Below are 15,478 nucleotides of genomic sequence, written 5' to 3' on the forward strand. Positions count from 1 at the left end.
GATTAATGCAGAGTCTGGGGGGAGGGAGATTAATGCAGAGTCTGGGGGGAGGGAGATTAATGCAGAGTCTGGGGGGAGGGAGATTAATGCAGAGTCTGGGGGGAGGGAGATTAATGCAGAGTCTGGGGGGAGGGAGATTAATGCAGAGTCTGGGGGGAGGGAGATTAATGCAGAGTCTGGGGGGAGGGAGATTAATGCAGAGTCTGGGGGGAGGGAGATTAATGCAGAGTCTGGGGGGAGGGAGATTAATGCAGAGTCTGGGGGGAGGGAGATTAATGCAGAGTCTGGGGGGAGGGAGATTAATGCAGAGTCTGGGGGGAGGGAGATTAATGCAGAGTCTGGGGGGAGGGAGATTAATGCAGAGTCTGGGGGGAGGGAGATTAATGCAGAGCCTGGGGGGAGGGAGATTAATGCAGAGCCTGGGGGGAGGGAGATTAATGCAGAGCCTGGGGGGAGGGAGATTAATGCAGAGTCTGGGGGGAGGGAGATTAATGCAGAGTCTGGGGGGAGGGAGATTAATGCAGAGTCTGGGGGGAGGGAGATTAATGCAGAGTCTGGGGGGAGGGAGATTAATGCAGAGTCTGGGGGGAGGGAGATTATTACCGGGTCTGGGGGGATTGCGGGGGTGAGATTAATGCAGGGTGTGTAGGGGGAATGCGGGGGTGAGATTAATGCAGGGTGTGTAGGGGGAATGCGGGGGTGAGATTAATGCAGGGTGTGTAGGGGGAATGCGGGGGTGAGATTAATGCAGGGTCTGTGGGGAGTGCGGGAGTGAGATTAACGCAGGGTCTGGGGGAGTGAGATTAATGCAATGACTGGGGGGAGTGTGATTAATGCAGGCTCTGTGGGAGGAGTGTGGGAGTGAGATTAATGCAATGTCTGTGGAGGGAGTGCGGGAGTGAGATTAATGCGGGTTCGGGGGGAGAGTAAGATTAATGCAGGGTCTGTTAGGAGTGCGGGAGTGAGATTAATGCAGGGTCTGGGGGGAGTGAGATTAATGCAACGTCTTGGGGTAGTGAGATTAACGCAGGCGCTGTGGGAGTGAGATTAATGCAATGTTTTGGGGGAATGAGATTAATACAGGGTCTGGGGGGAGTGCGGGGGTGATACTAATGCAATGATTGTGGAGGGAGTGCGGGAGTGAGATTAATGCATGGTTGCGGAGAGAGTGAGATTAATGCAGTGTCTGTGGGGACTGCGGGAGTGAGATTAATGCACGATCTGGGCGGATTGCGGGAGTGAGATTAATGCAACGTCTGTGGGGTGTGTGGGAGTGAGATTAATGCAGGGTCGTGGGGAGAGTGAGATTAATGCAGCGTCTGTGGGAAGTGTGGGAGTGATATTAATGCAGGGTCTGTGGGGAGTGTGGGGGTGAGATTAATGCAGGGTCAGTGGGGAGTGCGGGAGTGAGATTATCGCAGGGTCTGGGGGAGTGAGATTAATGTAGGGTCTGGGGGGAGTGTGATTAATGTAGGGTCTGGGGGGGAGTGAGATTAATGCAGGGTCTGGGGGGGAGTGAGATTAATGCAGGGTCTGGGGGGAGTGAGATTAATGCAACGTCTTGGGGTAGTGAGATTAATGCAGGGCCTGGGGGAGTGAGATTAATGCAGAGTCTGGGGGGAGTGAGATTAATGCAGGGTCTGGGGGGAGTGAGATTAATGCAGGGTCTGGGTGGAGTGAGATTAATGCAGGGTCTGGGGGGAGTGAGATTAATGCAGGGTCTGGTGGAAGTGAGATTAATGCAGGGTCTGGGGGGAGTGCGATTAATGCAGAGTCTGGGGGGAGTGAGTTTAATGCAGAGTCTGGCGGGAGTTAGTTTATTACCGGGTCTGGGGGGATTGCGGGAGTGAGATTAATGCAGGGTGTGTGGGGGAATGCGGGGGTGAGATTAATTTAGGGTCTGTGGAGAGTGCGGGAGTGAGATTAATGCAGGGTCTGTGGGGAGTGTGGGGGTGAGATTAATACAGGGTATGTGGGGAGTGCGGGAGTGAGATTAACGCAGGGTCTGGGGGAGTGAGATTAATGCAATGACTCGGGGGAGTGTAATTAATGCAGGCTCTGTGGGAGGAGTGTGGGAGTGAGATTAATGCAATGTCTGTGGAGGGAGTGCGGGAGTGAGATTAATGCGGGCTCGCGGGGAGAGTAAGATTAATGCAGGGTCTGTTTGGAGTGCGGGAGTGAGATTAATGCAGGGTCTGAGGGGAGTAAGATTAATACAGGGTCTGGGGTGAGTACGGGCGTGAGTTTAATGTCTGGTCTGTGGGGGGAACGCAGGACTGCGATTAATGCAGTGTCGTGGGGAGAGTGAGGTTAATACAGGGTCTGCAAGGAGTGCGTGATAGAGATTAATGCAGGGTCTGGGGGGAGTGCAGGAGTGAGATTAATGCAGGTTCTGGTGGGAGTGAGATTAATGCAGGTTCTGGCGGGAGTGAGATTAACGCAGGTTCTGGTGGGAGTGAGATTAATGCAGGGTCTGGCGGGAGTGAGAAAAATGCAGGGTCTGGGGGGAGTGAGTTTAATGCAGAGTCCGGGGGGAGTTAGTTTATTACCGGGTCTGGGGGAAGTGCGGGAGTGAGATTAATGCAGGGTCTGGGGGGGGAGAGATTAATACATAGTCTGGGGGGAGTGAGTTTAATGCAGAGTCTGGGGGGGGAGTTAGTTTATTACCGGGTCTGGGGGGATTGCGGGAGTGAGGTTAATGCAGGGTCTGTGGAGAGTGCGGGAGTGAGATTAATGCAGGGTCTGTGGGGAGTGTGGGGGTGAGATTAATACAGGGTCTGTGGGGAGTGCGGGAGTCAAATTAATGCAATGTCTGGGGGGGAGTGAGATTAATGCAGGGTCTGGGGGACTGCGGGAATGGGATTAATGCAGGGTCTGGGGAGAGTGCGATTAATGCAGGGTCTGGGGGGAGTACGGGAGTGAGATTAATGCAAGGTCTGGGGGAGTGCGGGAGTGATTTAATGCAGGGTGTGGGGGGAGTACGGGAGTCAGATTAATCCAGGGTCTGGGGGGAGTGAGATTAATGCAATGACTGGGGGGAGTGTGATTAATGCAGGCTCTGTGGGAGGAGTGTGGGAGTGAGATTAATGCAATGTCTGTGGAGGGAGTGCGGGAGTGAGATTAATGCGGGCTCGCGGGGAGATTAAGATTAATGCAGGGTCTGTTTGGAGTGCGGGAGTGAGATTAATGCAGGGTCTGAGGGGAGTAAGATTAATACAGGGTCTGGGGTGAGTACGGGAGTGAGTTTAATGTCTGGTCTGTGGGGGGAACGCAGGACTGCGATTAATGCTGTGTCATGGGGAGAGTGAGTTTAATACAGGGTCTGCGAGGAGTGCGCGATAGAGATTAATGCAGGGTCTGGGGGGAGTGCAGGAGTGAGATTAATGCAGGGTCTGGCGGGAGTGAGATTAATGCAATGTCTGGGGGGGAATGCGGGGGTGAGATTAACGCAGGGTCTGGGGAGAGTGCGGGAGTGAGATTAATGCAGGGTCTGTGGGGAGTGTGGGGGTGAGATTAATACAGGGTCTGTGGGGAGTGCGGGAGTGAGATTAATGCAGGGTCTGTGGGGAGTGTGGGGGTGAGATTAATACAGGGTCTGTGGGGAGTGCGGGAGTGAGATTAATGCAGGGTCTGGCGGGAGTGAGAAAAATGCAGGGTCTGGGGGGAGTGAGTTTAATGCAGAGTCCGGGGGGAGTTAGTTTATTACCGGGTCTGGGGGAAGTGCGGGCGTGAGATTAATACAGGGTCTGGGGGGAGTCCGGTAGTGAGATTAATGCAGGATCTGTGGGGGGAGTGCGGGAGTGAGATTAATCCAGGGTCTGTGGAGAGTGCGGGAGTGAGATTAATGCAGGGTCTGTGGGGAGTGAGATTAACGCAGGGGCCGGGGGAGTGAGATTACTGCAGTGTTTGGGGGGAGTGAGATTAATACAGGGTCTGGGGGGAGTGCGGGGGTGAGATTAATGAAATGATTGTGGAGGGAGTGCGGGAGTGAGATTAATGCATGGTCGCGGGGAGAGTGAGGTTAATGCAGTGTCTGTGGGGAGTGCGGGAGTGAGATTAATGCAGGACCTGGGCGGAGTGCGGTAGTGAGATTAATGCAACGTCTGTGGAGGGAGTGTGGGAGTGAGATTAATGCAGGGTCTGGGGGGAGTGAGATTAATGCAGGGTCTGGGGAGACTGCTGGCGTGGGATTAATGCAGGGTCTGGGGGGAGTATGGGAGTCAGATTAATGCAGGGTCTGGGGGGAGTGAGATTAATTCAATGTCTGGGGGGAGTTAGTTTATTACCCGGTGCGGGGGGATTGCGGGAGTGAGATTAATGCAGGGTCTGTGGGGAGTGTGGGGGTGAGATTAATATAGGGTCTGTGGGGAGTGCAGGAGTGAGATTAACGCAGGATCTGGGGGAGTGAGATTAATGCAATGTCTGGGGAGGAGTGTGATTAATTTAGGGTCTGTGGGAGGAGTGTGGGAGTGAGATTAATGCAATGTTTGTGGAGGGAGTGCGGGAGTGAGATTAATGTAGGGTCTGTGGAGAGCGTGGGAGTGAGATTAATGCAGGGTTTAAGGAGAGTGCGATTAATGCAGGGTCTGGGGGGGAGTGCGGGAGAGATTTAATGCAGGGTCTGGGGGGAGTGAGATTAATGCAGGGTCTGGGGGGACTGCGGGAGTGGGATTAATGCAGGGTCTGGGGGGGGTACGGGAGTCAGATTAATGCAGGGTCGGGGGGAGTGCGATTAATGCAATGTCTGGGGGGAGTGCGATTAATGCAGGGTCTGGGGGGGAGTGCGGGAGAGATTTAATGCAAGGTCTGGGGGGAGTACGGGAGTGATTTAATGCAGGGTCTGGGGGGAGTACGGGAGTCAGATTAATGCAATGTCTGGGGGGGAGTGAGATTAATGCAGGGTCTGGGGGACTGCGGGAATGGGATTAATGCAGGGTCTGGGGGGAGTACGGGAGTGAGAGTAATGCAGGGTCTGGGGGAGAGCGGGAGTGATTTAATGCAGGGCGTGGGGGGAGTACGGGAGTCAGATTAATGCAGGGTCTGGGGGGAGTGAGATTAATGCAATGACTGGGGGGAGTGTGATTAATGCAGGCTCTGTGGGAGGAGTGTGGGAGTGAGATTAATGCAATGTCTGTGGAGGTAGTGTGTGAGTGAGATTAATGCGGGCTCGCGGGGAGATTAAGATTAATGCAGGGTCTGAGGGGAGTACGGGAGTGAGATTAATGCAGGGTCTGGGGGAGAGCGGGAGTGATTTAATGCAGGGCCCTGGGGGGAGTACGGGAGTTACATTAATGCAATGTCTGGGGGGAGTGAGATTAATGCAATGTCTGCGGGGAGTGTGATTAATGCAGTGTCTGTGGGAGGAGTGCGGGAGTGAAATTAATGCAATGTTTGTGGAGGGAGTGCGGGAGTGAAATTAATGCAATGTCTGTGGAGGGAGTGCGGGAGTGAAATTAATGCAGTGTCTGTGGGGAGTGCGGGAGTGATTTAATGCAGGGTCTTGGGGTGAGTACGATTAATGCAGGGTCTGGGGAGAGTGGGATTAATGCAGGGTCTGGGGGGAGTACGGGAGTCAGATTAATGCAATGTCTGGGGGGGAGTGAGATTAATGCAGGGTCTGGGGGAGGAGTGTGGGAGTGAGATTAATGCAATGTCTGTGGAAGGAGTGTGGGAGTGAGATTAATGTGGGCTCGCAGGGAGATTAAGATTAATGCAGGGTCTGTTTGGAGTGCGGGAGTGAGATTAATGCAGGGTCTGAGGGGAGTAAGATTAATACAGGGTCTGGGGGGAGTGCGGGAGTGAGATTAATGCAATGATTGTGGAGGGAGTAAGATTAATGCATGGTCGCGGGGAGAGTGAGATTAATGCAGGGTCTGTGGGGAGTGAGATTAATGCAGGACGTGGGCGGAGTGCGGGAGTGAGATTAATGCATCGTCTGTGGAGGGAGTGTGGAGTGAGATTAATGCAGGGTCTGGGGGGAGTGAGATTAATGCAGGGTCTGGGGGGACTGCGGGAGTGGGATTAATGCAGGGTCTGGGGGGAGTATGGGAGTCAGATTAATGCAGGGTCGGGGGGAGTGAGATTAATGCAATGTCTCGGGGGAGTGCGATTAATGCAGGGTCTGGGGGGGAGTGCAGGAGAGATTTAATGAAGGGTCTGGGGGCAGTACGGGAGTGATTTAATGCAGGGTCTGGGGGGAGTACGGGAGTCAGATTAATGCAATGTCTGGGGTGGAGTGAGATTAATGCAGGGTCTGGGGGACTGCGGGAATGGGATTAATGCAGGGTCTGGGGAGAGTGCGATTAATGCAGGGTCTGGGGGAGAGCGGGAGTGATTTAATGCAGGGCCTGGGGGGAGTACGGGAGTCAGATTAATGCAGGGTCTGGGGGGAGTGAGATTAATGCAATGACTGGGGGGAGTGTGATTAATGCAGGCTCTGTGGGAGGAGTGTGGGAGTGAGATTAATGCAATGTCTGTGGAGGGAGTGCGGGAGTGAGATTAATGCGGGCTAACGGGGAGATTAAGATTAATGCAGGGTCTGTTTGGAGTGCGGGAGTGAGATTAATGCAGGGTCTGGGGGAGAGCGGGAGTGATTTAATGCAGGGCCCTGGCGGGAGTACGGGAGTCAGATTAATCCAGGGTCGGGGGGAGTGAGATTAATGCAATGTCTGGGGGGAGTGAAATTAATGCAATGTCTGTGGAGGGAATGCGGGAGTGAAATTAATGCAGGGTCTGTGGGGAGTGCGGGAGTGATTTAATGCAGGGTCTTGGGGTGAGTGCGATTAATGCAGGGTCTGGGGAGAGTGCGATTAATGCAGGGTCTGGGGGAATGCGGGAGTGAGGCTAATAAAATGTCTGTGGAGGGAGTGCGGGAATGAGATTATTGCAGGGTCTGTGGGGAGTATGGGAGCGATTTAATGCAGGGTCTGGGGGGAGTATGGGTGTGAGATTAATGCAGGATCTGGGTGAATACGGGAGTGATTTAATGCAGGGTCTGGGGGGAGTGTGATTAATGCAGGGTGTGTGGGAGGAGTGTGGGAGTGAGATTAATGCCATGTCTGTGGAGGGAGTGCGGGAGTAAGATTAATGCAGGGTCGTGGGGAGCGTGAGATTAATGCAGGGTCTGTGGGGAGTGCGGGAATGAGATTAATGCAGGGTCTGAGGGGAGTGAGATTAATACAGGGTCTGGGGTGAGTGCGGGAGTGAGTTTAATGTCAGGTTTGTTGGGGCGAGTGCAGAAGTGAGATTATTGCAGTGTCGTGGGGAGAGTGAGATTAATGCAGGGTCTGTGGGGAGTGCGGGAGTGAGATTACTGCAGGCTCTTGGGGGAGTGAGTTTAATATGGTGTGCGGGGAGTGTGCAATAGAGATTAACGCAGGGTCTGGGGGGAGTGCAGGAGTGAGATTAACGCCGGATCTGATGGGAGTGAGATTAATGCAGGGTCTGGCAGGAGTGAGATTAATGCAGGGTCTAGGGGGAGTGCAGGAGTGAGATTAATGCAGGGTCTGGGGGGAGTGAGATTAATTCAGTGTTGTGGGGAGAGTGTGATAAATGCAGGGTCTGCGGGCATTCAGACTAATGCCGGGTATGGGGGGAGTGCGATTAATGCAAGGTTCTGGGGGGAGTGCGGGACCGAGATTAATGCAGGGTCTGGGGGGAGTGTGGGAGTTAGAATAATGCTGGGTGTGGGGGCGGTGTGAGAATAATGCAGGGTCTGGGGGGAGTGAGATTAATGCAGCGTCTGGGGGGAGTGCGGGACTGAGATTATTGCAGGGTCTGTGGGGATTGCGGGAGTGAGATTAATGCAGGGTCTGTGGGGTTTGCCGGAGTGAGATTATTGCAGGGTCTGGGGGGAGTTCGTGAGTCAGATTAATGCAGGATATGGAGAGTGAGTGAGATTAATGCAATATCTGGAGAGAGTGTGAGAGTGAGATTAATGCAGGGTCGGGAGGAGTGTGGGCGTGGGATTAATGCAGGGTCTGGTGGGAGTACGGGAGTCAGATTAATGCAGGGTCTGGGGGGAGTGAGATTAATGCAATGTCTGGGGGGAGTGTGATTAATGCAGGGTCTGTGGGAGGAGTGCGGGAGTGAAATTAATGCAATGTCTGTGGAGGGAGTGCGGGAGTGAGATTAATGCAGGGTCTGTGGGGAGTGCGGGAGTGATTTAATGCAGGGTCTGGGGAGAGTACGGGAGTGCGATTAATGCAGGGTCTGGGGAGAGTGCGATTAATGCAGGGTCTGGGGAGAGTGCGATTAATGCAGGGTCTGGGGGCAGTGCGGGAGTGATTTAATGTGCAGGGTCTGGGGGAGTACGGAATGTGATTAATGCAGGGTCTGTGGGGAGTGCAGGAGTGAGATTAATGCAGGGTCTGAGGGGAGTGGGATTAATACAGGGTCTGGAGGTGAGTGCAGGAGTGATTTAATGCAGGGTCTGGGGGGAGTACAGGAGTCAAATTAATGCAGGGTCTGGGGAGAGTGTGATTAATGCAGGGTCTGTGGGAGGAGTGCGGGAGTGAGATTAATGCAATGTCTGTGGAGGGAGTGCGGGAGTAAGATTAATGCAGTGTCGCGGGGAGAGTGAGATTAATGCAGGGTCTGTGGGGAGTGCGGGAGTGAGATTAATGCAGGGTCTGAGGGGAGTGAGATTAATACAGGGTCTGGGGTGAGTGCGGGAGTGAGTTTAATGTCAGGTTTGTTGGGGGCAGTGTGGGAGTGAGATTAATGCAGGGTCTGGGGAGAGTGGGGGAGTGAGATTAATACAGGGTGTGCAGGGTGTGCGCGATAGAGATTAATGCAGGGTCTGATGGGAGTGAGATTAATGCAGGGTCTGGCGGGAGTGAGAATAATGCAGGGTCTGGGGGGAATGAGATAAATGCAGGGTCTTGGGGGGAGTGCGGGAGTGAGATTATTGCAGGGTCTGTGGGGATTGCGGGAGTGAGATTAATGCAGGGTCTGTGGGGTTTGCCGGAGTGAGATTATTGCAGGGTCTGGGGGGAGTTCGTGAGTCAGATTAATGCAGGATATGGAGAGTGAGTGAGATTAATGCAATATCTGGAGAGAGTGTGAGAGTGAGATTAATGCAGGGTCGGGAGGAGTGCGGGCGTGGGATTAATGCAGGGTCTGGTGGGAGTACGGGAGTCAGATTAATGCAGGGTCTGGGGGGAGTGAGATTAATGCAATGTCTGGGGGGAGTGTGATTAATGCAGGGTCTGTGGGAGGAGTGCGGGAGTGAAATTAATGCAATGTCTGTGGAGGGAGTGCGGGAGTGAAATTAATGCAATGTCTGTGGAGGGAGTGCGGGAGTGAGATTAATGCAGGGTCTGTGGGGAGTGCGGGAGTGATTTAATGCAGGGTCTGGGGAGAGTACGGGAGTGCGATTAATGCAGGGTCTGGGGAGAGTGCGATTAATGCAGGGTCTGGGGAGAGTGCGATTAATGCAGGGTCTGGGGAGAGTGCGATTAATGCAGGGTCTGGGGGCAGTGCGGGAGTGATTTAATGTGCAGGGTCTGGGGGAGTACGGGAGTGTGATTAATGCAGGGTCTGTGGGAGGAGTGCGGGAGTGAGATTAATGCAGGGTCTGTGGGGAGTGCAGGAGTGAGATTAATGCAGGGTCTGAGGGGAGTGGGATTAATACAGGGTCTGGAGGTGAGTGCGGGAGTGATTTAATGCAGGGTCTGGGGGGAGTACAGGAGTCAAATTAATGCAGGGTCTGGGGAGAGTGTGATTAATGCAGGGTCTGTGGGAGGAGTGCGGGAGTGAGATTAATGCAATGTCTGTGGAGGGAGTGCGGGAGTAAGATTAATGCAGTGTCGCGGGGAGAGTGAGATTAATGCAGGGTTGTGGGGAGTGCGGGAGTGAGATTAATGCAGGGTCTGAGGGGAGTGAGATTAATACAGGGTCTGGGGTGAGTGCGGGAGTGAGATTAATGTCAGGTTTGTTGGGGGCAGTGTGGGAGTGAGATTAATGCAGGGTCTGGGGAGAGTGGGGGAGTGAGATTAATACAGGGTGTGCAGGGTGTGCGCGATAGAGATTAATGCAGGGTCTGGGGGGAGTGCAGGAGTGAGATTAATGCAGGGTCTGATGGGAGTGAGATTAATGCAGGGTCTGGCGGGAGTGAGATTAATGCAGGGTCTGGGGGGAGTGTGGGAGTGAGATTAATGCAGGGTCTTGGGGGAGTGCGTGAGTGAGATTAATGCAGTGTCGTGGGGAGAGTGTGATTAATGCAGGGTCTGCTGGCATTCAGACTAATGCGGGTTCTGGGGGGAGTGAGATTAATGCAGGGTCTTGGGGGGAGTGCGGGACTGAGATTAATGCAGGGTCTGGGGGTAGTATGGGAGTTAGAATAATGCAGGGTGTGGGGGGGTGTTGTGAGAATAATGTAGGGTCTGAGGGGAGTGAGAATAATGTAGGGTCTTGGGGGCGTGAGAATAATGCAGGGTCTGGGGGGAATGAGATAAATGCAGCGTCTGGGGGGAGTGCGGGACTGAGATTATTGCAGGGTCTGTGGGGTTTGCCGGAGTGAGATTATTGCAGGGTCTGGGGGGAGTTCGGGAAACTCCTGCCATTGCTGTTCCACTGTCTTTCCTGCTAGGCTCATCTCCCAGTCAATTCTGGCCAGCTCCTCCCTCATGCCTCTGTAGTTGCCTTCATTCAACTGTAATACCGTTACATCTGATTCCAGCTTTTTCCTCTCAAATTGCAGGGTAAATTCTATCATATTATGGTCACTTCCTCCTAAGGATTCCTTCACCTTAAGCTCCCTTATCAAATCTGCCTCATTACACATCACTAAATCTAGAATTGCCTGTTCCCTAGTGGGCTCCACCACAAGCTGCTCCAAAAAGCCATCTTGCAGACATTCCATAAATTCCTTTTCTTGGGATCCACTACCAACCTGATTTTCCCAGTCTACCTGCATATTGAAATCCCCCATGATCACTGTAACCTTGCCTTTCTTACACGCTTTTTCTATCTCCTGGTGTATCTGTGCCCCGCATCCTGACTTCTGTTCGGAGGCCTGTACATAACTCCCATTATGTTTTTTTTTACCTTTGCGGATCCTCAACTCTACCCACACAGATTCTACATCAACTGACCCTGCGTCATTTCTTGCTATCAATTTAATTTCATTTCTTAGTAACAAAGCAACCCCACCCCCTCTGCCAACTTGCCTATCTTTTCGTTTGGATATATATCCTTGGATATTTAGCTCCCAGTCCTGATCCCCTTGCAGCCATGTCTCTGTGATGTCCACCACATCACACCTGCCAATTTCAATCTGCGTCACAAGCTCATTTACCTTATTTCGTATACTGCGTGCATTCAGATACAACACCCTCAGTCCTGTATTTCCCATCCCCTTTCTCATTGTCGTCCCTTTATCTGATATGCTTGAAGTTAGATCTGTGGGGATTGGGGGAATGAGATTAATGCAGGCTCTGGGGGGAGTGTGCGAGTCAGAATAATGCAGGGTCTGGGGGGGAGTGAGATTAAAGCAATGTCTGGGGAAGTGTGGGAGTGAGATTAATGCAGGGTCTGGGGGGAGTGCGGGAGTCAGATTAATGCAATGTCTGGGGGGAATGAGATTAATGCAGGGTCTGGGGGGAGTGTAGGAGTGAGATTAATGCAGGGTCTGGGGGTAGTGTAAGAGTGAGATTAATGCAGGGTCTGGGGGTAGTGTGGGAGTGAGGTTAATGCAGGATCTGGGGGTAATGTGGGAGTGAGATTACTACTGGGTCTGGGGTGTGTGCGGGAGTGAGATTAATGCAGGGTCTGTGGGGAGTGAGATTAATGCAGGATTTGGGGTGACTGTGGGAGTGAGATTAATGCAGGGCCTGTGGGTTGAGTGGGAGTGAGATTAATGCAATGTCTGTTGGGGGAGTGTGGGAGTGAGATTAATGCAGGACCTGGGGGGAGTGAGATTAATGCAATGTATGTGGAGGGAGTGTGGGAGTGAGATTAAGGCAATGTCTGTGGGGGGAGTGTGGGAGTGAGATTAATGCAATATCTGTTGTGGGAGTGAGATTAACGCAGGGTCTGAGGGGAGTATGATTAATGCAATGTCTGTGGGGGGGAGTGCGGGAGTGAGATTAATGCAGGGTCTGGGGGATGTGTGGGAGTGAGATTAGTGCAATGTCTGTGGGGGGGAGTGCGGGAGTGATATTAATGCAATGTCTCTCGGGGGAGTGAGATTAATGCAGGGCCTCGGGGGAGTGCGGGAGTGAGATTAATGCAGGGCCTCGGGGGAGTGCGGGAGTGAGATTAATGCAGGGTCTGGGGTGAGTGCGGGAGTGAGATTAATGCAGGGTCTGTGGGGGGTGTGGGAGTGAGATTAATGCAGGGTCTGTGGGGACTGCGGGAGTGAGATTATAATGCAGTGTCTTGGGGGAGTAAGATTAATGCAGGGTCTGGGGGGAATCCAGGAGTGAGATTAATGCAGGGTGTGGGGTTGGGGTAGGGTGGGAGCGAGATTACTGTGGGCTGGAGCATTTAACTGTCCCACTTTACAGAATAAAGTATGTAAAGCTGAAAAATTGTTTTGCCGCTTCAATGCAAGTGCTCTCAGGTTCAGGAAAAAATAGCATAGGAAAGGTACAGGTGAAGACCAGCAAACAAAACAGGTCCTTTAGACGAATAGCTGCCCGGGCTTTTCAATTCATTTAAAAACTGCTGAGATGGAAGATCGGTTTCCTGAAAGGCGAGAGCCAAAGGGCTGTCTTCATCTGAAGCTATTCTGTGAAATGTTATTTACTGCCCCAACTTGCCCTTCAGTTGAAGGCATGTGTTTATTCCAATGTCACTGTCCAGCCTTCTAGCAAGTGTCACGCTATTGATAGTATTAAGAGTTTAATGAATTAGAATAACTTAAATCTGAGGTTGAATGAAGGAATAAATTAAGTGCATTTAATTTTTTTTTTAAAGAGTATGGCTTCAGCGGGTAACGCCGTCGGCACTCTTCACTCACCATGTTCTGCAACCGGCAATTCAACGTGGACAAGATCTCATTGAAATGTCTGCATTTGACACCACGACTTCAGAGGAAGTGACCAGTAAGCTCCACATTTATCCCATGCATTTATTTTGGGTTGCTTGCTATTTGATCTACAAGTTTTGTTTCAAAGTTTGTTTAACATGAAATTGCACAGATATAGGCCACTGCATTTAATAACAGTTTGGTTGACAATGCATAATCTGTTTACACAGGGCACAATTTGTAGATCATACGAAATTTGAAAGCATTGTGAACTGTGAGAAAGATAGTGTGCAACCTCAGTAGGACATAGACAAGTTGGTGAAATGGGCAGACAAGTGGCAAATGAAATTCAATGCAGAGAAGTGCAAGGTACTTCATTCTGGTAGGAAGAACATGGAGCAACAACACAAAATAAAGGAAACAACTTTAAAGGGGGTGTTGGAGCAGAGGGATTTGGATGAATATGTGCATAAATCATTGAAGATGGCTGGGTAAGTTGACAGCAATTAATGAAGCAGATGGCATCCTGGATTTTAATGAATGTGGACATAGAGTACCAAAGCAAGGAGGTTATATTAAAATTCTATAAATCACTATTTTGGTCTTGGCTGGAGTATTGTGTCCAGTTCTGGGCACCACATTTTAGGAAAGATTTGAAGGCATTAGAGAGATTGCTGAAAAGATTCATGAGAGTGTTTCTCGGCACGGTGAACTTCAGTTATATAAATAGATTGGAGAAGCTTGGGCTGTTTCTCTTGGAGAAAAGAAAATTGAGAGAAGATTTGATTTGAGGTATTCAAAATCATGAGGGGTCTGGACAGAGTAGGTTGGGAAAACATTCCCACTACTGGAAGGATTGAGAATCAGGGCACAGATCTAAGGTAATGGGCAAAATAAGCAATGAAGACATTGTCGGAGATTAATCACAGCAATGCATCATTAATATGTAGAAACCCCATTTATTGCTTGTGAAGAAGGGAGACAGCACACAAAAGAGCTACTGTAGCAGAATACACGCAGACCTGTTAAAAGCATTTTTACAGCCAATCAGTAAATTTTGCACAAACCTATCCGCTTATTTGCATAAGTTAACTGACCAATCCATGTTTCAGTAAATTTTCATTCCCAGCACAACAGATGTTGTGCTTACACAAATGCTTATCACAATCCTGATTACATTGGCCTGAGAAAGAACAAAATGGAATGTCTCAGGGCTCATCCTACAACTGTGGTTAGAAAAGATGGTATTGTTCTCAAGGCTGCAGTATTTTTCTCCTAGGCCTAGGCATATAATTCAACCTCCCCATTAACCCTTTTACACTAAATGGGTTCCCTGTAGTTGCCTAGGCCACCACACACCTCCCCCCCACCCCCATTTTGTCCTAAAAGGACAATCCACTGCCCTTAGCCAAGTTCTATGTATCCTAGTCGCCAGGCTTTATCCTCAGTGGGGTCCTGATTCCTGAGGAGAGGGTGGGAATGGGTAGCTGGCTTGAATCAGTAAGGTAGGCACAAGCACCCAATGACAATTCGCCTACCCGAGTACTACCCTTGGTATATTTTCTCCTAACACATAGCCAGGCCAGCCCCTTAACAACCACAAAGATGGGCCCCGTCTCGATGAATGAGGTCCCCTGTATTACCTAGGGACCATGTAGAATCTGAGGGGAAAGCCAAAAAATGCATCTCTGAGGAGGAGGGGTTAACAGGAAAATGAGTACAAATCCAAAATTTTGTCCGATTAACTTGCGAGGCGACGGCCTGCATTCGTTGAACTGCGGATTTGGTAGTCCATGCCCCCACAAGGACCACGCAGGACAGCTTCCAAATCAGAGTCAGCATTCTGACGGCCCAGTTAAAGTTCCTCCACAAGTACTTCCATCTGAGGTCAGCGTCTGCTTGACGTGTGATGCGTGTATCCACAAGGGTCGTCCTTCAACCTTCATGGCCGTATGGGTGGTGAGCAGGTCTTGGAAAGGCCCCTAGAATTGAGGTTCCAAACAGTTCTTTCTCCTGAAGGTCCTTACCGGGACTAGATCCCCAGGCTGGTATTGACGGCAGTCTTCAATGGTGGGCTTTTTCTGAGCTTCTACTACCTGCGTATGCAAGCTTTTGAGAGAATCAGTAAGCGCTATACAGTATGTAATCATTCCCTCATCCATAGCGTGGATGTCCATTTCCTTAACAGACAAAGGTAGTGCCACTGGGAGGCGCATAGGACGTTCCATTACAACTTCATAAGGGGAAAGGGAGGTGGTATGGTTAGGGTGAGAGCGCATAGTCATGAGCGCCAGGGGTAGAGCTTCAGGCCATTTCATACTGGTTTCCCCATATAATTTAGCTAATTTGTTTTTCAGAATACCATTTTGTCTTTCCACCGCCCCAGTGTACTGGGGGTGGTGTGGGCAGGAATGGTGATGGTTGCATTGTAAGGCCTAAAACAGTTCCTTTATCACTTTAGCGATAAAATGAGATCTATTATCACTTGATAAAATCTCCGGTATC

General features: G+C 51.1%; 1 protein-coding gene across 5 annotated transcripts in view; it reads left to right on the plus strand.

Annotated features, from left to right (window-relative positions):
- mks1 (MKS transition zone complex subunit 1) overlaps window positions 1-15,478 on the plus strand; it is a 117,196-nt gene that overhangs the window by 40,183 nt on the left and 61,535 nt on the right. For all 5 annotated transcript variants that reach the window (XR_005944284.1, XM_041198262.1, XM_041198261.1 and 2 more), the window contains exon 2: window positions 12,922-13,049. Coding sequence is in view for 4 of the 5 variants with exons in the window: in XM_041198262.1 (XP_041054196.1) it covers window positions 12,922-13,049 (128 nt within the window). In the remaining variant the exon portion in view is untranslated. The remainder of the gene's footprint in view (window positions 1-12,921; window positions 13,050-15,478) is intronic.

The sequence above is a fragment of the Carcharodon carcharias genome, chromosome 10 (assembly GCF_017639515.1).
Source record: "Carcharodon carcharias isolate sCarCar2 chromosome 10, sCarCar2.pri, whole genome shotgun sequence".
Taxonomy (NCBI): domain Eukaryota; kingdom Metazoa; phylum Chordata; class Chondrichthyes; order Lamniformes; family Lamnidae; genus Carcharodon; species Carcharodon carcharias.